We start from the raw sequence: 22,807 nt of genomic DNA on the forward strand, positions 1-22,807 counted from the left end.
ACATGGGGACGAGTGGAGGAGGCCAGAAGAGTCTTGTTCACAGCCACTGATCTTTAAATGTTGAACTAAAAATAGGAGCCGGTCACAGTTGCAGCAGACTTAACAAAGCTTAATCACAGGCATGAGGGATTGTGAACTGCAGTTCACCTCGTCGGATGCAATTCCAGGCATCTTCTGATGTTTGCCTACCACAGCCTAACACCTCTCTCTCTTCCTGCAACCCACCCTAGAGAGAGAGATACTCGCTGGTGTAAGCGATGCAGTGTTTAATCGGCAGTAATCATGGTTCTAGGAGAGGGCCGTTTCCACGTGTTGCTAGAATTCTCTCCGGGAGCATCTAACAGACAAGGATCCAGAAGCCTGGGGAGAGAAAGATCTGGATGGAGGCTCAGGGGCTGGGCATTCTCCAATTACACCAGGATGAAATTTCAACTTTTTACAGAGACGGAGGTTTACACACGTACACACACACACGGGGGACGCTTTAGGTGCCTGCTTCAAAGAAACACACCAGGTACAGAGAAAATTTAAGGGTTTTATTAACTATTGAACCAGAAGCAAAATGTGAAAAGGACCCCATCCCTCCCCCAGGACCCCACGTCCCTGCAGACAGACAAGCCCAGAAAGATTATGGAAACCGAACGCTACCAGGCTATACAACCAGGGAGGTGTGTGGACAGGAGGAGGAGGAGGAGGGACTCAGCCGCCCCTCCCCCCCGCTCATTTCTTGTCTTCCTCCTTTTTCTCCTTGTTCTCCTTGGATGCCTGGGAGGCCAGGGACCCCATAGCGTTGCGGATGGCCTCATTGTTGGGGTCCACCCCCGGCAGGTTTTCCAAAACGCTCTGGAGGAATTCAGGATCTTGCATGACATCATAGTCGTCTTCTTCCTGAGGGAGGAAGGGGTCGGATGTCACAGTAAGCCACAACTGGGTTAATCTGAGAACAGACCACAATGGGAGCCCCTCCGCCCCCTAAAGCAGGTGTTCTGGGAAAGCTGGGTGGGCAGGAGAGGAGACCAGGCCCAGGTACACACCGTGCCAGAATTTTCCCTTTCCTGCATTGCTATCATTGGTGACTTCTCATTTAAAAATAAAAAAAATTGCTTGGTAAGCTTTCCCCAAGCTGCAAGGGAACCTGAGCCAGGGGACACCCTGTCTCATGAGACCCCCAAGCAGTTTGGAGAGGCTCCTGTCTTCAGCGCTGCCCCCTTCAAGCCCAGCTTAGCCCCCCTAAAACTCAAACCTTGGCGGGTTCTGACGTGTCCATATCAGCCGAGCTCTCCCCCTCCACCGACTCGCCTTGCCCAAACTCTGGAGAGAGAGAGAGAGAGAGATAAGAGATTGGTGGCAACACCAGTTTCACTGGTCAAGTTTCTCCAGGCCTGAATGGCGGTGGAGGCAGCCTCGCTGGGATTGCCCCGGCCTGCCACCCCCTCCTCCCAGCTCACCAGCTCCTTGAAGAGACATCTGCATAGCATAGGCTATCTGCTCCTCTTCGGTCATGGTGCTGAGGTCAGGCAGACCGGCTCGGCCAAAGTCCTGCTGTCCAATGGTCATTTTCAACAGAGCATCGTCTGAATCTGAAACATAGAAAAGATGTAAGGAAGAGAGTTCACGTTGGCAGGTGGAGGCCTTCGAAGCTGCCCCAGGCGAGGGCTGAACAAGACGATTTCTCAGCTTTCCCAGGTTCTGCCAGTCGGCATGGAAACGCCTGGCCACTTTTTCCCACCTTTTCAAAGATGGTCTTGAGACTAATTCCGTGTGCCATCCAGCTAGAGAGAGCCAGTTTTTTTTATTATTATTCAATTCAGAAAGTTAAAATACAAATTCCAAAAAAATAATGACAAGCAAAAAAAAAAAATAAAACAAAAAAAAAAACATTAAGAAAACTGTGTGTTAAAAAGGACAAAAGACAAACGCACACACACATATTACCCCTTGATTATGGATAAATATAATGCCACATTTCTCCCGTTTTGAACACATACATGCGTTCAATTCTTGCTGGCTCAGAAAACGAGGAAAGCCAAAGGGCCTCGAAAGAGAGGAAGTACGTGCCAACCCCCCCAACCCCCTCCCCCCTGGCCAAGCTCTTCTCTTACCATCCCCACCCGTGGCAGGAATGCCAGCCTCGGCAGCAGAGGCGGCAGCCGCCCTGCGAGCCTCTTCCTCCTGCCGCTGCCGCTGCTCTTCCATTGACACTCGGAGAGCCTGGAGGGGCAGAGAAAACATCAGCGGCCCCTTCCCCAATGGTGCTGGATGGCCAGGCAGTTTGGGATCCATTTACCAGAATGCCTTAGACTATTTTCGGGGGCAACCTTGGCAACTTTTAGACTTCAACTGTCTGGAGAATTCTGGGAGCGTCTTAAAAGGGAGCTAAGTTGGAGACCCCTGCTAGACAGACTGTCCCATGGACACAGTGGGGAGGGCAGGGCACAATTCAAATACCCTACTGTGATGCCACACAACCATTTTTTTTTTGCTTCCATCCTGCATTCTGGGAGCTGAAGTCCACAAAAGTTGCCAAGGTTGGGCACCCTTGCCTTACACAATTCAGTTAACTCAGACATTCAGGGAATTGGAAACCAGCCACCTGAAAAGTTGGAGAAGGCAGATTTCCAGAGTGCCACGGCCTGCCTTACCAAAGCCAGCTCTGGGTCGGCGCTGGGATCCACGCCAAACTCAAAGTCGCTTGCCCCCAGGCCCAGCATGGCTCCTCCCTCTCCGGCCAAGATGGGGGAGCTGATGAGGGCATCGGCCAAGCTCGGCCCAGGAGGCACCGTCACCAGGTGGGAACCGGTGCCGTCTTTGCCGTTCAGGGTGTTGATAAAAGCCGTCAGCTTGTCCGTGTTGGCTTCCTACAGAGCAGGGAGGGAAGGAGACGTTCGGGGAGATGAGGTCACCCCAAAGACTTGATTTGCAAAGCCAACTTTGGGGGTCCCCTCACCTCTTCTCCAAAGTTGATGATGTCCACGTTCACCTTCTCCTTCTTCAGCCGCTTGGCCAGTTTCACCAGCTGTAAATAAAGGAGGCGTTTGGAGGGCATCACAGGGGCATCATGGCCCTTCCTTCGATGGGGCAACCTGAACCAAGGACAGGAGCTCCGTTTGGGAATACTTAAGGCTGGACGTGAGGTCCTCCTGATGAATCCCAGCTAGGGACTTGTTAGCTCAGCAGCATTTCTGAAGTTTATTCTATTTAAACTCTCTCTCTCAGGACTGTGGCTTCTACGTTTTTAAAATATGTTGAGGTATTTTGTCTCTTGTGTCACTCACATCCTTCTCGTTGTCTTCCACCGGGCTCCCAACAAAGGCAATGATGCGCATTTTGTGATTCTTCCCCTGGCGGTGCTTCAGAGCCAGCTGGAAAGGAGGAAGAGTTTTAGGGGAGGGGCTGTGGCCCACTTCCATCCCCCCACCCTTTCTGTCCAGCCCTTCGCCTTCTTCCCCGGCCTGGGTCTCGGCTTCTGTCTGCTGCATCAACGCCCCAAGAGGGGATTGGGGGAAGAGCCAACACCTGCCAAGTTTGGAAAGTGGGGCTGCCTAGAATTCTGGCCACCATCCTTCATTTACTGGATGATGCCACCCATCTACTCAGCAGAGAGAACACCAGAGCGCTCTGGAAGCTTGCTCAAAGCTTCTTTGAGCTCAAGCCTCATGGGTCCCAGCCGGCACAGCCGAGGCAAGAGCCGGTGTGGGGGGAATGACTCCATCCAGGCAGAGAGGGAGAGACCTGGGGGTGGCGGGTGGGTGAGAGAGGCGGCTTACGTGAGCCACTCGGATGCCGGTGCAGAAGGTGATCCTCCCTCTGGGCTGCACCGAATGCAGCTTGGACAAGATCCGGCCGGTGTCCGGCGTCAGGGTGGTCAGCACCTCACAGTTGCTGCAACACAAACCGGCCAGGGTCAAAAACAGGGTCTGGTGGCTCAGCAGACTGATAGCATTGTGATTAACACCAGCTGCCTGCAATTACTGTAAGTTCGAATCTCGCCAGGCTCAAGGTTGACTCAGCCTTCCATCCTTTCTAAGGAAGGTGAAATTGTGGGGGCAATAAGCTGACTTTGTATAAATATACAAAAGGATGAAGGCTATTGCTTAACGCATTGTAAGCCGCCCTGAGTCTCCGGAGAAGGGCGGCATATAAATAAATAAATAAAAATAAGCACAGCCCTCCCAGTGAGATCCGGGAAAGGCAGGCCAAGCAGGGGAAGAAAGGCAGAGGTTAAGACTCTCCCAGGGTCCTCACAGAGGCCATCTAGTCCGACCCCCTTCCCAGTGAAGAGTCCCAGGGGGCTCGAAGGTTCCCCCCGCCCCACCCCACCCCCAGAGGTCATCCAGTCCACCCCCTTCAGAGGCCGGGGGGGCGGGGGGACCCACTTGGCCAGCGTGATGAGCCCCACGTTGTTCTCGGGGTTGGAGCGGGTCTTGGAGTGGCAGACGATGTTGACGGCGTCCTGCTGCGCCTGCAGGCGGGTGGGCAGGAAGTCCCCGTTGCGCATGTACTCGCTGTTGTCCACGCTGCGAATTTGGGGAGGGGGGCGGAGGAGAGAGGGGAGGGGGCTTAGGGGGGCCCTTGGGGGGCCGTGAACCCCCCCTCAGCCTCGGGGGAAGCCCCAGAGCCCCCCCCGCGGGTGAGGAAGGAGGGCGGCCGCCCCCCCCGAGGGAGACCCCTCCCCTCCCCCCACCCGCCGCCCCCAGACCCCGCCGTGACTCAGGGAAACCCGCTCCCGCCCCCTCCGGCCGCTCCCGCCCCTCCCTTTCCGCCCCCCCCCGGCCCTCTCCCGCCGCTCACCAGACCATCGTGCTCTCCAGCACCATCGCGGCCCCTTTGCTCGCCCCACCGGCGCCCCCCGACTCTGCTTCCTGCCTCTGTCCCACCGGCCGCTGCCCCGCCACCAATCAGCGTCGCTTTTCTTGGCAGGTCGGGGCGCGGGGCATCCCGGGAGGGGTAGTTCTAGCGCCTGCGCGGGGGCTTTCGTGGGCGGGACGCGCAGGCGCGGGCTTTACTTTGTGAGTGGGGTTTTTTTTCTTTCTTAAGGCGTGTGTTACATACAGGCCTCCCGAAACACAAATAAATTAATAATAAATAAAATAGATAAATAAATAATTTTATTTCTATACCGCCCTTCTCTCGAAGGACTCAGGGCGGTGTACAGCCTATTAAAAACACAAAGACAAATTGTATAATTTGTATATAGCTTCAATGTAATTTATAAATTATACGTATATGTGTAAATATAAATGTGTATACAAATATCTATCTACATACATATATTATGGGGATATCCTGAAGATTTGTGGTGGGTGGGTGGGGGTGTTTGGGGATTGTGAGCAGGTGTGTTGGTCTTTGGGTGTTAAGTGAATTTCCTTGTATGGGCATACTGTGTGTACACGTCCAATGACAATAAAGTTCTATTTTTTAAAAAAGATTTATATTGACTTATCTTCTAATAGGATTTGATTGTTTATTTGTTCCCTATGACTATCACTAAAGTGTTATCTCTTTTTATTCTTGATTTTATTCTCCTTGTGTACACTGGGAGCGTATGCACCAAAGACAAAACTCCTTGTGTGCCCAATCGCACTTGGCCAATGAAGAATTCTATCTTGCTCTATATTATGGGGATCGTTTATTTGACATAGGGGGATAGCCATCATCCATGTCCCACTCTTCCTGCTGGCTGGGGCTGATGGGGACTGGAGTTTAGCTAGTCTGGAGGCGCCCCAGTATGGGGAGAGGACTCCAGCCCAGAAGAGCCTGCTAAGGCCTGGAAGGAAGGAAAGGAAGCCGCTCGCCTCGAAGCGACTGAATGAAAGTGAAGCCGAGCTCAACTAGCGTACGCATATGCGGTCTCAACCGAAAGGAGACGGAGGAGGAGGGTTCCTGCTATTTATATAGAGCGAGGGGGCTTCGAAGGGACGCGTCTCATTGGTACACCTGGGAATGGGCGGAGCCACTGGAAAACGGACTCTCGATTGGCCGCTGGCCACGGACCAATGGCGTGGCCCCCAGTGAGGCAGCCAGGCGCTATTGGCTAGGAGCCGAACAGCGCCAAGTATAAATAGGGGTCCCACCGGTGGCGGAAAGCGCAGTTCGAGGCGAAGCAAAGGACGGGAACTCGCTGAGCTGGTCACAAGAGCGCTGAGTTACTCTCGTGTGCGGGTGCGAAGCCAAGAGGCTCAAGGCGAGTCCTTTGCAGCCCTTATCGGCTGGACCCAAGGGAAGACTGGGATGCCCAGGTTCTCTTCTGACGCGTAGCAGAGGGCGAAGCCTCTTGACAGCGAGCCAACGTCGTCTTTCTGTGCCCAGGAGAAGGGCGTTCTCTGCGGGTGCTCCCGCCCTCTGGAATGAATTGCCTGCTGGACAGCTCCTGATCTCTGCTCCTTCCGTTGGGACCTGAAGGCTTGGCTGCTCAAATAAATAGTCTGACTCTGATTCTGGGTTTTATTATTTACTATTAATTAGTTACTTGGTTTAAAAGGGGATTTTATTGTACTTGTTTTTTAACTTGTGTTTGCTGCCCTGAGTCCTTTGGGAGAATGGCAGCATATAAATACATGTAATAAATAAATGATCCCTGGAGTGTCTCCCCCCCCCCCATGAAATTTGCATAGCTCCCAGCTTGGTGTTCAAATCCAGATATAAAGCCTGTTTGAGTGTGTGGGGCAGGGGTCAGCAACCTTAAAACACTCAGAACCACAGAAGTCCTAACTGGAAGGCCCTGTTCAATTCTGGAGCTGACCGGAAGTCCAGTTCCCCCCATCATTTCCTCCTAGCAGTGTCCTTTTTCCTCTGCTGACCAGAAGTCCAGTTCCCGCACCAGAGTCTGGCACAGCATCCTTTTTCTTCTACCTGTCCTAACCGAAAGCCCTATCAATTGTGGAGCCGCAGCAAAGGAATGAATGAGCCACATGCGGCTCCAGAGCAGTAGGTTGCTGACCCCTGGTCCAGGGAATTGGGATTGAGGGAGGAGGGGAAGAAAAATTATAATTGGGTGACATGAACTCTTTCTCCCCTCCCCAATGTTGAGGGAGGTTGGGCAGAGAGGGTCTACTGTTCTCTGATGAGGTCAAGGGTCTCCAGCTTTGCTCACTTTTAAGACCTGTGGGCTGAAACTCAATTTCCTTAGCCATCACTAGCTGGCTGGGGAATTTTGGGAACTGAAGTCTTAAAAGTAGTTGGAGATCCCTGCTAGATAAGACACATGGACACAGTGGGGAGGGCAGGAATTCAGATACTCCACTGTGATGTCATACCTTTTTTTTTTTTTGCTTTCAACCTGCAGTCAGTTCCCACTTTGTCCCCCAAAGTCTACAATGACCTTGATGGAGTCTGAAAATGGATTTCCCTGAGGGAAGAGACAGGCACCACCAAAAACAGACTTGAAATATAAGTTTATAAATTACAAACATTTGTGGCAGGAAACTTCCAAACCGGTCTAATGTAGACATTTCCTTAACATATATGTAACAGTTTGGGGAGAGATTCAAAGGCTCAAGTTTAACAAGACACCCCCCCCTCACAAAGGGGGCTCTCAAGGCAGATCCCATGTTCACAACCAGCCATGTGATTATACTTTTTTTTGAGGTGTAACAGATGCACTGCTCCCTTTCAAATTCTTTTCTCAAAAATAGAATTGGCCGTTTATTTACCCTGATCTCACCTTCTTTTAGGGACTGAGTTGCCCCTTCTCTGCAGCCAACATTCAATGCTAGTCTGTTTCTCGTTAAATGCTTCACAAAAATATCTATAAAACTCACTCGGAACAGGACTCTCGTTTTTTCTTTCTTGCTTGCTCTCCCTCCAAATATGGGTTGGAAGGAACAAAACTCTGTGTCCTCCCTCCCAGACTGTGATGTGTCCCTCTTGACAACACCCTAAAACCTTTTCTGAACACTCAGCACTTCCAAGAATTCCCCCCGTAGTAGCTGCAGAGGCTTTGCTCGGGCCAGAAAAACGTGCTCGGTGCAAGGAAAGCCACGCTGAGGACGGCCATCTCCGAATGCAACCCAATGCTCAAAAGGGGGGTGGGGGAAGCACCCCTCCATACGTGCAAAAGAATTCAGGGGTAAATTTAGCAATAATTACAGATTGCTAAAAAATAGTAGCCAGAACGGAGGTTGAAGGCAGAGCTAGAAAACCCTGAAGTTTCACAAGCTTCTCAAAAAGGGGTTTAATACTGAAATCTCCCATCACCACAAAGCCAGGAGGTGAAGTTTGGTCCATCAGTACAATACTAAAAGCACTGGAAAACTGTACTTGGCAGCACTGAGCAAAGGAGCTGCGTCTGGACTCCAGCTCCCATCTCTTTGGGCCGGCCTGGCAGGGAGGCCCGGAGTTCGAGGGCGAGCGGGCTGGTGGGGCCGAGGCCCACAAGTGTCCTGGAGCAGGGAGATGGGTGCGGGGGAGGTTCCGGTCCCGCCTTCCACCACGATACAGCACTGAAAACGGGGGCCCCCACCCCCACCCGATACAGGCCGGCTGAGAGGATCCTGGCCTCAGCTGGCTGACTTTCAAACAAGCCCCCCCCCTCCCCCCCAATATGGCAATGTACGAGAGAAGAAACATTGCTATACTTTAGGAAACTAAAATTACGAGAGACCGTGTGTCTTTTGCAATCTTCTCCAAGCGGGCAGCATCCGTTTCCACCCCCCCCCCCAGGAGGAAGCGACTATGGAATGGTCGTTGTGGGGCTTGGGGAGAGGGGCTGCGCCGGCACTCCTCTGGACGCCCCTCTCCTCTGAAGACCCCCCCCCAGGCTGGGCCGTTCTGTCCTCCGCCCAGGCCGGAGGGGGCTGGACGCCTTCCGTGAGCCCCTGCGCCCCGGAGCTGGGCCGCCTGGGGGGTTCCGAGTGGGCCCCAGGCTTCGTTCAGTCTGCTCAGTTCAAAGGAGTTTGTGGTGTCAGCAGTTCCAAGGGGCTGGTCCACCCCCCTCCCCCCCACAAAGAGACAGGCCATGCAGAGTGTGGAGAAGATCTTCTGCTCGTGTTCCTCCCCCAGAGCACTTTCACTGCAAGCACAAAAAAGAAGGAAGGAGAATCAGATCTGGCAGTCCCAGTGAGGGCAGGGATCCTTTCCCCTGTGTGCCCCCCCCCCAAACAGTCACCCAAACGGGGATGGGGTGGGGGTGGGGGTGGCTGAGAAGGAGGGAAAGAGACTCACACAATTGATTTCTGTTTCGGCCAAATCTCCAAGTTGCTGCATCAGCTCAGAAGGCTGTCCTGTGACTGAAGGGCTGGGGGAAGCACTGGGGGGGGGGGGGAAGGAAAGCAGAGGATGAGCAGAGGGGGGGGCACCTCCACCAACCCCAACCCCATCCGTGGACCAAAGTGGTGTTTCGTGGTCCTTGCACATCCCTGAAACAAGGGAGGAAGGGATGCCCAAGAGCCACAGCAGTCAACGGGGTTCGCCTTAAACTGTTTGGGGCAGGGGTGAGCCAGTGGGAGGCCAAGAGCAGGGCCCCCCCCCCCCCACACACAGAGTGTCCTGGTCCTGTGGCACAAACCCCTTGTGCCATCGAGAGGCGAAATCCGAGTTTGCCAAAAAGCTCTTTCCAAGCTGCGGAGAAGGATGTGGCGCCCTTCACGGCCACTCGTGTTCCCTGGATGAGAGGAACCCTCTTTGGCCAGAAGGGCAGGACTGGGGGCCCGCAGGAGCCACTTCCCTGGGCCCCGGGAGGGGGGGGCCTTCCTCACCCCACGTCCCGGCTGCATCGTCTGCCTAGACTCTGCCTCACCTACTTGAAAGCATCCTGCACTATCTAGCTCCGGAGACAACTTGTCTGATCTGACAAACTCTCGGCTCTCTGTCCTACGTGGAGATTAAGAGATAGACCTTTGGTCAACTGGGGAGGGAGGGGGGGAGTTGTAGGGGAGAGAAGGTCCCCCACCCCCATCCGGTCCCTTTCCAAGGGGTTCAAAATTTTCAGAGAACTACGCTGTTCTTGCAAAAAGCCTCCTTCGCTCATCGAAGCCACTCCTGCAGAAAGATGGAGGAGAACGCTGAGGCCCTTCGGGGGTCTCCAATCTCTCCCCCCCCCTCACCTTTCCAGATGGAAGACAGCCAGCTCCCTGGGGGTGTCCGGTGGGGGCGCTTCTGCCCCCATTGAGCTGAAGGGAGAAAGAGGGGAAGAGCGTGAATGCCAGGCCCATCTCCAAACGAGGTACCCCCACGAATCAGCCTTCCGAAATCTCGCCCCAGGGTGGACGAGGCCATTCTCCTGTGCTGTGCAAGCACCCCGATGGCTCCAGGGACCCTCCAGCCCCTGGGAAAAACTTGGCCTGCCCCTCCTGGCCCTGCCGGGGACAGCCACTGACCGGTTGGCGGGAGAGCTGTGTCCGGGGCTGCCCAGAGAAGAGGTGGACAGGGTGGTCGCTGCCGAGTCGCTGTTGGCCTCTTCAATGGGGGGCGTCTGGGGGAGCAGATCGGGACGCCCCAGCTGGGAACCTGAGAAAGGGAACGGGGGGGGGGGGAGGCTGAGCAACCCTTGCTGTGTATGGGGGTGGGGATAATCTCCAGAAGACCTTTTCGAACAGGGTGTCCAGCCTTGGCCCCTTTAAGACAGGTGGACTTCAACTCCCAGAATTCCATGTATGACTGGCTGGGGAATTCTGGGAGTTGAAGTCCACCGGTCTTAAAGGAGCCAAGGTTGGATATCCCTACTTTAGAAGGACTCCTGGTTGTGGGGGTGGAAGCTACCCCCTCCCCGGCACAAGCTTCCTGTTTGTGCAAAGGGCTGGAAGCGGGGGGGGGGTTGTTTTTGAATATAAACCCTCTCCCCAATTTGGATGACAAGAACAGGGCTGCAGGCAAGGGGCCCCCACCTGGCTCCATCTCAGCCTCCAAGGTGACCTGGACTTTCGTCTCACTCAGTGCCTGGGCGGGGGTCCCGGTCTGACCTGGCCGACGAGGAGGTCCCATCCCGGAGCGGCTCTTTTTCGAAGGGGAGGATTTTACTTTGGGGAGAAAGACACCAAAATCAGCTGAAAAGTCTTAGGAGTGTTTCTAATGCTCATAATATCGGCAGGGGGGAGGCACGGGAAGGAAGCCCACTCCTCCCGCCAGGCTGGCGGGCCGGCGACCCCAAGGGACTCACGCGGAATCTTCTTAAAGACCGCCTGGCACATGAAGCGCTGGAATCTCTCGGCATAAAAGCTCGGCCGGTGAACCGAGACCGTGTCCTGCAGGAAAGTGGGCCAAAGTCACCCCCAAAAGAAATCCGGGGGACAGGGTGGTGGTGGTGTTGGTGAGGGCAGAGGATCCGCCTTCCCTCCCCCTCCAGACCTCTGTCTTCTCCCACTTGCTCCGTCCAAGGACAGGAGTGACCATTTCGGCCGCTTACCCCGTCGTGAACCAGGGCTTTCCATGAGTGCTCCAGCTTCTTCATGAACCTGGAGAGATCGGAGGGAAGAGCAGGTCACTTTGAAAACCAGGCTGGGAGGGGGTGGGATCCGCTGGGATCTGCTTCTGGAGGCTGATCTGGCCCTCCTCCTTCCCAGCCTCCCACGGCTTCCCTTCCACCCTCTTTCTGCCACCAGCCACGGAGCCTCTGAGGAGGCCGGGCAGGGAGGGCGGTTCCACCAGGGCTGCTTTGTCAGTGTTTGTTAATGGCTGGCTTCCTCCATCAGGGACGCAGGTGGCCCATTTGCCAGGCTGGGGGCCCCAACCGAGTGGAGAAGGCTGGGCTGCTTTACCTGTAGGACTGCAGCACGTCGATGATCCCCACGTACAGGAGCAGCCTCTCCCCCTTGGCGTTTCGGGCTGGGATGCCTCCCATCCTGCAGGGGAGAGGAAACCGAGGCATGGAATGGGTGGGGTGGGGTGGGGGCTCAGGCTGGAGCCAATGCCGACTGGAAGAAGACACCCACCCCGCACCCAGGATACCACGTCCCTCCTCCGAGACCCCGTGGCTCTGCTCGCAAGCCGGCGCAGGGCCTTGTCTGAGTGGGCCCCCCCTCTCTTCTCCTGACCGCTGCACTTACTGGTCATCCGTCTCGATGGTGCCCCCTCGCCGGGCCTCCCCCTGGATGGCCTCCATGGCGGTGGAGTAGAGGGCCCTCTGGCCGGCCGGCCGGCGCGTGTCTGCCAAGGAGGCCCCGTCGGCCACCGCCCGTTCCCGCTGGGCCAGATCCAGGTTGTGAACGGCCACCAGCAAACTGTAATCCATGATCTTGAAGCTCTGCAGGACCTGGGTGAGTTGGGGGGGGGGAGAGTGAGGGCACGATCCTGCCAGGTCCGGTCTGGGCTGCCTTCGCTCCCTTTTCCCACTCACCAAAGCGGCAACGTCACAGCTCAGGTGAGTGGAGAATGAAAGGTAGACTTTGTCCCGGGAAGTTATAAAAGCCCTTTATGCAAACTGACCCTGAAGAACCCCAGGCAGCCTCTCCCTCAGGCTGGAGAAGCTGCCCTGAACCCCCTCCCCCTTCCCAAAGAGCCCCCCCCCCCCGCCTCTGAACCCAGCCCGGCCTGCCTGCCCCGCCTCAAGAGCCCCTTGGCTTCACCCCCTACTCGTAAAAGTGGATTCGTTCGTTTCTGGTTTTCCCTTCTCTCCGTTTTTTTTGCTAGAGCCAAGATTGCTTTGAGAAGCCCCCAGCCTCAAAACAAAAGAAGAAAAGGGCCCCTCCCTGCTTCGGAAGTTGGGGGTGGGAGGAGCAGGAGACCAGAGCCACCATCTCGCCCCTCCTCTCCTGCAATTCCCTTGAACGAGGACAACTCCTTCGGATCCCCGGAGACCCCCGGGCGGCCGCCCCACCTACCAAGCAGTCCCTCTGCAGGGTCTTGCACAGGGCGCTGTACATGTCGGCGTCCAGGAAGAGCCCGTCGGGGATGTCCTGCAGGAAGTCCAGGTCCTTGTAGGTGGGGAAGACCTTCTCGCGCTCCTTCTGCGACGCCCGGCGCTTGTAGGTGGAGCCCTTCAGGTCGTACTTCTGGTGCATCCGCACCGAGCGGGGAAGCAGGTTGTTCATGACCACGATGCGGATGTTCTTCCCGCCCGCCTGGACGCAGTAGAGGCCGTAGAACTTGGGCAGCAGCGTCCGGGGGTTCTGGTTCAGGTTCTGGGGGAGGGGAGGGGTCCTTAAGGCGAAGCCCCCGAAGGAGGCCCGAGGAGAAGGGCAGGGACCACCACCAGGGACCGGAGGCACTGCAGGGAACTCCCAATTTCTGAGGCCTGTGTGTCTGTGTGTCACTTTATAACTTAAGAGTCAGAACTACGACCCCGCTCTACCCACAGGAGCCCCTCCCTCCTCCTCCTGCCACAAAGGCTGACCGACCGAGGAGGGGGCAGGAGGAGCCAGGGGAGAGACGGAGGCCCCCGTGGGTCCTGGCTCAAGGGGGCAAGACAGGAGAGAGAGGGAGGGTCTCCTGGGACTGGCTCCCCCCCTCCTCCCAAGGAAGGCCGCTCAGCCTGGGCTGCCTCCCTGCCCGCTCACCATGTAGTATCCTGGCAGCAGCTTCTGCAGAAACTCGGCTTCCTTGTGCTGGACGGTCTTGATGATGAATTCGTCGTCACTGGAGACGTAGAAGATGGAGCCGCTGGCGCCGGAGTTAGAGAGCTCGATGAGGGGCTCGCTGCAGAGGGAGCACTGGAGGAGGGGGTGGGTGGAACACGAGGATCAGGGCTTTGAACCTCTCCCCTCCCCCAAAGGAGTCCCCATCCAAGCCAGGAGAGCTTCCAAGGGCCGCCCCTGAAGCCCGCTCACCAAGTAGTCGTCCGGCCGGATGCCAAATAGCTCCCGGAAGTAGCGGAAGGCCACGGGGGCGTAGGTCTTGAAGCGGAAGTCGTTGTAGTGGTGGGCTGGGGTCAGGTTGCTGCCTTCGCTGCAGGGAGAGAGGGAGGGGTCAGCATCGCCCGTTGGGAGGGGGGGGCGGATGAAGCCGCCCGGCCTGGCTGAGGTTGACCTGGAGGTGGGCAGGTGGCAGCTCACCCGGGGAAGAAGATGCTCTCCACCACGTAGAAATCCTGCATCAGGACGTCCCGCTCTGGCTTGGTGCTGAGGCTGCCCACCGTGTGGGTGATGCCCAGCTGGATGGCACCTTTGAGAGCCGAGGAAGTCGTCTAGAGGGGGAGGGCACGGGGAGGGGGGAAACAAAAGAGCTGATTTCAAGCAAAAGAAAAACCACCCATCCTTTTGCACCCCATCCAAACGTGTCCCGGCTCGCTTGGATTTTGCTGAGCCGAGTGAGTTTAGGCTGTTCCTGCTGCCAAATCAGCATTTTAACGTAACTTTGAGTTGGTTATTCCTTGGAAAACCACCTGGTGTTACCCAGCCCCCCGTCCCTTGAAGAGAGGGGGCAGGGACTGCATATTCAATCCCAGACTCCAAGCCCATTTAGCCCAGGCTCCCCATAGCTGGAGAAACACCTTTCGGAAGCTCACAGGCAGGATATGACCGTCATGGAACCCAGCCCGTTTCCGGCAGACTGTGCCCGCCCGAGAAAGGCGGCAGACCTGCCCTCCGCCTGGAACCCACCTGAACCTTAAACCTGCCCTCTTAATTTGAGAGTCCTTTTATTTTGGCCAGCCCTGATAAGTCAGGTGTTTGGGGCTGGACAGAGGAGAGGAGAAACTCAATGGCTGATTCTCGGATGAAGGAAACTCCTGACTGCCCCCATTATGGGGGTAGGGGGGCAGGTGGGGTGGGGGGGAAGAAACTGGCCTGCCTTAAGAGTCTTTAAGTCTCTCTAGAGAAGAGACGGGGCTTCCCCTGCCGGAGCCTTCCAAAAATCACAGGGCTGTTTACGTCAAAGGCAGGGCGCTTTCTCTGCCCCGGTGCCTGGAAATCCCCTGGCGGCTTTCGCTTCCTCTTTCCCCTCCTGGCAACCCCAAACAGGGATCTCCCACTTGATCTCTTTGGGGGGGGGAGGAATGGCCAGTCCACCTCCCAAGTCCTGAACAGTGGATCCTTCCGCTCGTTTCCCTGGGAAGATGAGAGCAGAATCACCGACACCTGGGAAAGCTCCTTCTCCCCTCTGATGCCAGGGCAGGGCTGCTGCTAACTTCTGGGACCACCCTTGGCTCTCTAGAAGTGAACCCAGGTGAGCCAGTGTGTCTCCGGCTGAGTGATGGATGCCCCCTGGGAGGGCAGAGGGCTGGAGGGGCCAGGGACACAGGGGCACAGCTACAGGCGCTGTGTGCCAAGAGAGCTCTTCCCAGCCTGGAAGACAGCTAAGCTGGGGGGAGCTTAGAGAGGGCCTCCTCGCCACCCACACTGCCCCAATCTCGGGGGCCAGGCTCCAGAGAAGCGTCCAACAGCCACCCACCAAAGGGATGAGGAACCCCAGGAGAAAGAGGGCTGTCCCCCCGTCCCCATCCCCCTGGGTCAGGAGTGTGGGCAGAAGCGATGCGCAACACGGCACTGGAGGCCAAGCAGCTGCCACAACAAGCCAACCCCACTCTCTGGGCAAGGGAGGAGGAGGCCACAGAAGGCTGAAAACAGGATGGACAGAAGGAAGGAAGGAAGGAAGGAAGGAAGGAAGGAAGGAGGGATGGAAGGAAGGAAGGAGGGATGGAAGGAAGGAAGGAAGGAAGGAAGGAAGGAAGGAAGGAAGGAAGGAAGGAAATTTCTAGTGTAAACGTTCAAGTTCCACCAACTGTTGCTTGGTTCTGCTGTAGACAGAAAGAAAACAGGGGAGGAAAGGCCTCCTCCAAACTCCCCTGGGCATTCCCCCCCCCCACCATCCTCAGGGTCCCCAAGCACCCATCACAATCTCAGGCATCTCTCTGGGCACAGCAAGGGCCCACTTACGGATAGAGGCGGCTTCCGAAAGGACCCATCCCGGCTAATATCCATTTCAGAGTCCACTGGAACATGCCGGCCCAGATCCAAGCCCCCTGGGACCTGGGGAGCCTCAGAGCAACCCCCGTGCGGAGGATAAGAGGAGGAGGAGGAGAAGGAAGGAGCTACGCATGCTCCAGAGAGCACCCCTGCATCTCTTGAGGGGGGAAAGAGACTCTTCGAAGGAATCCCAGATCCTTCCGCTGCCACCGTCTTCAATAATCCAAAGCACCAGAACGAAAATCTCAAAGAGGACGAAAGAAACCGTCCTCCCCTCCCCCCTCCGATCCACGAGAGAGATCCCGAGCCGCAGCAGCAGCGACCGCCCGAGAGGCCTTCAAATCTCTGGGATCTGCTCCGCCTGAATCTGCCAGTAGAAACCTGTCTCGGAAACGGCACCTGGGCCTTTTATGCCGAGAGCGAGTGGGGTGACTCAGAGGCTGGGGAATGCGAGGAGGCAGGCGGGCCTGGAGAGGAAGGGGAGGAGAGAGGCGTTCGGAGGCAGCAGCCTGGCACCAACGCCCGCCTGCCTACCTTCTTGTAGGTGGTCTCTCCGCTGGAATCCACGCTCCGATGGCCCTTCTTGATGGTCTGTGAGGACCCGGGCCCGGAGGAGCCTGGCACCTGGGAGCAGAAGAGGAGAAAGGTCCCAGGGTTACCAATCCTCCCACTGGCAGGGCGGAAGAAGCCCCTCAAAATCGGGGGGCCTCTCCCCACTCGGGTGGGGGCAGGTACACACACACAGCTTCCGTGTGCCTGGGGCAAGGCCAGCAGAGCCCCACCTGAAGGCCGGGAGCACCCCGCGCTTGGAAGCTGCTTCGGAGGCACCCCGAGAGGCCTGGAGCTGGAGAGCAGGCCGGCCCCTGCCTTTATGGGGAAGGGGAGACGGCTTGGCTCAGGAGCCCCTTCCCTTCTTGTTTTGCAAGCTTCTCTGCATGCGCAGGGATGTTTTCCTCCACGTTTACAACAGGGTGCAAGGTCAGAAGTTTGCAGTCGCTGCCTTGCGATCCCGGGCTGCTCCCTTCAACCTCCCCGCCAAAAACAAGGCTGAGCGGCAGCCACTTTCAGCAGCAGCCCTGGGAGGGTTTTGGGTGTGGGGTTTTTTTTTGTTTAAACAACTGAATGGAAACTCACCTCCAAGGACTTTTTGAAGGTCGCGGATGAGGGCGCCCCTGCAAGGGAAAAGGGGAGGGGGTGAGACCCCTGGCAGGCAACCAAGAGGAGGGCAGAGATTAAGCTGACCCAAGTCCATGTCCTTGCAGGGATGATTGGCCAGAGAGGGGAGAGAGAAACCTGCTAGGAGTCCACTTCCCCCCAAGGCTGCCCCTTCATCTCCCCACCCCCTGCACCTAGCGGCTCTCCCTGGCTTGCGGCCTGACGTATCCAGGCACCACCGCAGAGGGATTCTCCAAATCCCACATGTTTTCTGCCAAGGGAGACACACGCGTCAATCAGGGCTGAGTCACCCAAATGCCAAGGGCTCAGCGCCTGGGGCCAAGGGGTGGACCCGGCCTCGGGAAACTCCTGCTGCCTGCAATCTAACAGCTCTCCGATATGCCCCCAGGAAGGCCTGCAGGCAGCGGCCGGCTCTCCACTGCTAGCCATCCCGGGTGTCTTTGGCCGAGGGGGAGAAACGCCAGCCCCACAAGCCCTGCACTTCGGCCAGGATTTGCCCCTCTCTGCTCTGGGAACACCCCCCACCCGGGTGGGCCTGGGCACTGAAAGTGGCCCCTCCTTCACTCGGCTCCCTGTTAAAGGGCACCCCTTGGAGGGAGGGTCTCCAGACTTGGACACTTTTCTGGGTTGGGGGTAATTCTGGGAGTTGAAGTCCCCAAGTCTTAAAGGAGCCAAGGTTGGAGACCCTTCCTCTTAAGGGCTGGGGAATACTGCCCTCTAGTGGGACAGGACAGCCACAGCAGGCACCGAAGGAGACACGGATGTGGTTAAGACCCGAAAGGTGAAGGCGTCATTGCATCAGCCCTCCAAACCACAGGCCTTTCTCTGAGGCTGCGGGCCAAATCTTGGCTCAGGGGGATCAAGCCCGGCCCTTTGGAGGGGATGGGGGGGGGGGGGGGGGAAGAGCCAGCTTCATTTTCCAGCCTCCACTAGGCCGATTGAGAAAAGGCAGCATCTGTCAAAGTTGGCGGCTGTAACAATTTGAAATAACCGATGAAGGTTGGGTTTGCAATTCTCCTGTTGTTGCTCTCTGCTTTGGGAAATTTGCAAAGGCCACGGACAGTCGCTGGCTCGCTTGCAAGGCAGGGAGCACACGAACGAGTTTCGGCTCCTGCCCTGAGCAGATGGGCTTGATGACCTCAAGGGCCCCTCGGCCGTGAACCCCCGACTCTTCACAAAGAACGGAGCTGCGGGACATCTTCACCAGGTATGTGGCTGTGCTCTGGATCTCTTCCTTCGGGTCCGGAATTCAGTCCGCAGCCACTTGTGGGGAGGGAGGGAGGGGAGCTGGTGAGGGGGGCACTCTCCAGGTTTTTGGGGGGGGGGGCAGGGGTGGGAGTGGTGCTTCACCCTTGGTGCTGCAGCCCATGGGGGAAATACTTAGCAGAGGGGACTCCCACCCCCCTTTCGTCCCCATCTCCTTTTCCCAGGCATCCGCGTCAGACGCCTCCTATCTCAAAACGTTCTGCAGAGGCCTTGTTCTCTGCCGTTTCCAGTGTGACCCGGAGACACCCTGGCCAGGCCCAGTGCCGTGGGGCTCCAGCCCCCAAGCGGGAAGACGTGCTGCAAAGCAGGCGAAGCTCGGCCAAACCATGCGCTGAACTGGCAAAAGCTCTAAAGGAGAAGACGGCAGTGTTGCCAGCACCACGTCTGTGGCGAGAGGTGGCTGAACCGCCACTGGATTAGCCCATTTTGATGCGGAGGGGGGAAAAAAACACCCGGGTTAGTTGCACCTTTTTCTATCGTGGTTGATTCCACAGCTATAGCAAGCTTGCGCTGGGAAGAGGCCAGCAAGGCTAAATCCTGGGGGAAAGAGATGTGTCAACGCTCTGAAGATGATTTTGGCCTTGAAGCCTCCAGCTTTCCCTCTCTGAAATGGGCGTGTGTGTCCCCAGGGAGCATTTCTGAGACCAGCCCCCAGGCCCTGCCAGGGGGTTAGCCCAGAAGGGGCCTGAGTGCGAGGCCGAAGACCAGAAGGGAGGTGGAAGCTAAGCAGCTGCTTCACGTCAAACCAGCCCTGGCTGGAGGGAAAAATGCCAGCGCATCACCCGGTCACTTCCACACCACCACGGCAGGCAATGACGGGCCAGGCGGATTAGCAGGAGGTCATGCTCAGGCCACGGTTTTACCCATACATCTACGTCTTCGAGAGGGCACCACAGAGCAGCAGAGGAAGCTCAACGCTGGCAGAGAGGAGAGAGAGAGAGAGAGAGAGAGAGAAAAGAGGAAGCAATAGAAGTTTTCCGGAAGGAAAGAGTGTTTGCTCAGCAGACAGTGGGGATCACGAAGAACTGAAGTTCAGTTAGAGAGAGGAAGGGAAGGGAGTCTGTCCATGAAAACCACCGCAAAGGGTGTCACTTGTGGGTACACCGACAAGTAGGAAACACCGGCCCTTCCCACACGTCTCTGCCCCCTTCCCTCCCTCCCTCCCTTCCTTCCGCATCTCCCCAGGAGCAAAACATCGCAAGAGCCCAGAAGTCCTTGGCTGTTTTCTTGCAGACATTTCATGACCCAAGTAAGTCACGACATCAGTGCTAGGAGGAGCATTTGCAGCAAACCCCACCAGCACTGATGACGTTACCTAGTTTGGGTCACGAGACGTCTGCAAGGACGAAGCTCAGAGGGCACCGAGGACCCCACAGTCGTCATCAACGTCCTCCTCCTTCTCTCCACAAACCCCCTTCCCTTCTAGCACTGATGGCATTGCCTAGTTGGGTCGTGAAACGTCTGCAAGATCACCATCAAACTCAGAGCGCACCAAGGACCCTTCATTTCAGCCCTGAGCTACCAATATTCTCCTTTATTGAGCCCGGGAAGGCCACCAGAGACTTACTTTCTGCCACCTGCCCATCTCATCCTCCCCATCCTCCACCGTGCCCGCAACGCCCTGATTTGAACATCTCCGTGATGAAAGCCTGGCAGCCCCGGTTCTGGCACCACTGGGCTTGCCTGCCGACAGGCCCTTCCCCAGAGAAGCAGCTTCTCCGCTCGGTGAAAGGGCTGCCGAGTCGTCCCGTCTTTATTACGGGCCGCAGACCGGCATCGTGACAGGGCTGTTTTCGCCCTTTTGGAAAGCCACCTTTGAACCGTTGCTCCTAATTAAAACACATCTCCTGGGGAAGAGCATCCGGAACAGCAGCTCAGATTTCCGGAAAAGGAAACTCTGGTCAGAACTGGCCTCCTCCCATGTTGACAGCACAGATTTCGAGCAGCTTCCCCTGAAGTCTGAAAAGGCTGGACGCTTCTGAAGAACACGCAGAGGGAGAAGCTGGGTTGGAGCTTTCCCACGCTGGGAGGGGGGGAAAAATTATATAGATTTTTTGCAAAGTCAGCTCTGCCATTTTTGACCTCTGCCTGTTTGGCTAACACCATTCGGGAGACCTGTTTGAACGCCTCAATAGGACAACACCTCCCTCTGTGCAAAGCAGGGTCTGATCTTAAAAAGAGAAATGAGAACTGCCCTCAAATAAGCCCTTTTCTTGGCCAAATCTCCCTTGGATGAGGAGCAGCCTCCTAAAGGCAGCCCCTCCCTCCTTCCTTCCCTAAACTAAGGCTGAATTTCATCACTGAGATTGTAAAGGAATATTAGAAGACATCAGCTCCATGATGCTGGAGCTGCATCCGAGCCACTCGAGACCCCCCAAAAAAGAGAATGGAAACGTGTCTCGTGTGTCCCACTGGTTAAAGAAGGAACAGGCAGCTTGCAAGGAAAGAGGGAGAAGTCAGAATCACATTAACCGGGAAAGGCAAGGGGAGCATCCAGAACAGAGGCTACCAGGAAAGGTTGCAAAAGGGGGGTAGCAGATATCCTGATGAGTTTCGGACCGCACAGTTGAGAATCCAAAACGCTTCCGTGCAAAAGCTTCCAGGAATGGTCCTTTTAAGCCGCATGAAAGGGAAGGAGGATGGCACTGGGTCCATCCGAGGCCACCAACAGGCGTTTTATAGACATCTGGATCCCACAAGGTTGCAACACTCGCTTGCAAAAATTAAAATGGCACCTCGGAGGGGGGGGAAAAAGGGGGAAAAAAAGGGGGCTAGATTCAGACCTAAGCTTAAGCCAAAGAGCAGAATTGCTGCAGGAAGAATCAATGCCTATTTTTAAAAGGCAATGCCTAAAATAGCTTATTTCCCAACTGAAGATTTTGGCTGTCCTCAAGGAAAACAACGATAAGGAAGGAGAGGCGGCCGAATAGCAGAGTATCTCCCGAAAAAGAAAGGGGGTCCTTAGGGGCCGATGGCCATAATCTTCAGAAACTAATCGCTCTTCTAACATGTTCAAGTACTGTGGAAGGCCGGAAAGGAAACCACCTGGTGTTAAGAGACGACAGTGGGAAACAGCAACCAACACCCACAACACAGAAAAATCAATAAAGATATTTGTCTGGCAAAGGCATCACAGCATTTCCCATTTTTCATGGCACGGTCAGGATTTTATTGTTTGATACAAGTACGAGTCACGTGAGAATCCGAGCATCCGTTTCACCAACAAAAACGCCTTTCCAATTAACGCATTATTCTTTTTAAAAAGGCTGCTTTGCTGAGTCAGGAAAACCCAGGCATTAACATCTGCTTTCTTATCAGGTCTCTGGCTGGGGATGAAAGGGGGGGGGCAATTTAAGCAGAACTGTATAATTCATGAATTCGGAGGAATTTGGGCTTTATTTGAACTCTATGGTCCGAATTAGGTTGAAGCCTTCACTGGAATCGATCAAGGCGTTGGCAGCCCTGGGACCAACTTTTAATGCTCAAAATGAGCCAGCAGATATTTTTGGAAGGAAATGGAGAGGCAGCTTCCCATCCTGAGCCCCAGAAACAGAGACACGGGGGAGACAACCTGGGGGGGGGCAGCTGCTCTAGACCCCCCCCAAAGCTTTCCCCCCCCAACAGACACACCTTGTGACTCAGGACAAATTGGGGGGGCACCTGGGCCCCCTCCCCTCCCAAGGGTGGCCTTGGGGGTGGGGTGGGGGGCTGGGGAGGATCCTGCCAGCCCATCCGGGAAGCGGAAGGTGGGCGAGGAAAGACAGGAGGGCTCCCACCCAAAAAGCCCCTCGGGGGGGGGGCGCCCTCGTCGCCATGGCAACAGCTGCCCTGCAGAAAGAGGACCCGCCCCTCCCTTCAATGGCCCCCTTCCCTCCCCCAGAGGGCTCCCATTGGGGGTCTCGATGGTCCCTCTTGCAGGGGGGGCTCTGCTTCCCTGTCCCCACCCGGATCCCCCTGCCCCAATTGCCCCCTAGAAGAGGGAGCCCCCCCCCGGGCCACGTCGGCATCTGTCCCCTCCCCCCCCTCCCCTTGCCCTCCCCTCCCCCTTCTTCCGGTGCCCCCCAGACTCAACGGGGACTCCCCCTCCTCCCTCCCACCCCCCATTTAAGGAGGGGGCTGGCTGCCCTCCCCAGGCGCCCCCCGAGGGTCTATCCGAGGGCCGGGAAGGCCCCTCAACCCCTCGCGAGGCCCCCAGCCCCCCCCGGAGACCCTTACCCGTGGCGGCTCCGCTGCTGCTGCTGCTGCTCCCCCCGGACTCGGGCCCGGCCGACGCCATTTTAGCGCTTCTCCCGCCGCAGCGCCTCCGTCCCCGGCTTTTCCGCTCGCCTCCCCCCGCGGCGCCCCCTTGGTCTCGCCCGACCCGCTCCGGCCGCCGCTGTGGGCCGTGCCACGCTCGCCTCCGGAGGGGTGGCCACGCCTCCTCCCGGTCGCTCTCTGGAGGCGCCTCCTCCCCCCGGCTTCCTGGAATCGGCCCGCCCGGCAGGCGTCGGGAGAAACCACTTTGATCCGGCGGGGGGGGCAGAAAGAGAGGCAGCGCCTCCTTGTTTATCCTAACGGAAAACTGACCGTCAGGAAAGGGGCGGGGACAT

General features: G+C 56.7%; 1 protein-coding gene across 1 annotated transcript; it reads right to left on the reverse strand.

Moving 5' to 3' along the window:
- Positions 1 to 515: 515 nt before the first annotated feature.
- LOC139322365 (putative PIP5K1A and PSMD4-like protein) lies at positions 516 to 22,779 on the reverse strand. Its single transcript, XM_070951464.1, has 25 exons — positions 22,434 to 22,779; positions 16,911 to 16,948; positions 16,311 to 16,400; positions 13,926 to 14,056; positions 13,701 to 13,818; positions 13,431 to 13,583; positions 12,756 to 13,055; positions 11,982 to 12,187; positions 11,694 to 11,777; positions 11,342 to 11,390; positions 11,096 to 11,180; positions 10,824 to 10,955; positions 10,317 to 10,446; positions 10,044 to 10,109; positions 9,163 to 9,247; positions 4,792 to 4,898; positions 4,377 to 4,517; positions 3,768 to 3,882; positions 3,276 to 3,362; positions 2,948 to 3,016; positions 2,643 to 2,858; positions 2,103 to 2,211; positions 1,449 to 1,580; positions 1,244 to 1,311; positions 516 to 888 (listed from the first exon to the last, which is right to left on the reverse strand). Exons 1-25 carry the CDS (start codon positions 22,492 to 22,494, stop codon positions 721 to 723), a joined length of 2,940 nt encoding a protein of 979 aa, XP_070807565.1. The 5' UTR covers positions 22,495 to 22,779; the 3' UTR covers positions 516 to 720.
- Positions 22,780 to 22,807: the final 28 nt, after the last annotated feature.

Source organism: Pituophis catenifer, unplaced genomic scaffold, assembly GCF_029215685.1.
Source record: "Pituophis catenifer annectens isolate HBS135680 unplaced genomic scaffold, rPitCat1.0.hap2 SCAF_10, whole genome shotgun sequence".
In the NCBI taxonomy this organism is placed as follows: domain Eukaryota; kingdom Metazoa; phylum Chordata; class Lepidosauria; order Squamata; family Colubridae; genus Pituophis; species Pituophis catenifer.

Bases quoted from the DNA above. Each gene is read 5' to 3' on its own strand.
- LOC139322365 (XM_070951464.1), bottom strand. From the start codon at position 22,494: ATGGCGTCGGCCGGGCCCGAGTCCGGGGGGAGCAGCAGCAGCAGCAGC. The intron at 12,188-12,755 runs GTAGGTGGGGCG...CAACTCACCCAG, and splicing joins CCCTGCAGAGGGACTGCTTG to GTCCTGCAGAGCTTCAAGAT. The intron at 11,391-11,693 runs GTAAAGCAGCCC...CGATCTCTCCAG, and splicing joins GACGTGCTGCAGTCCTACAG to GTTCATGAAGAAGCTGGAGC.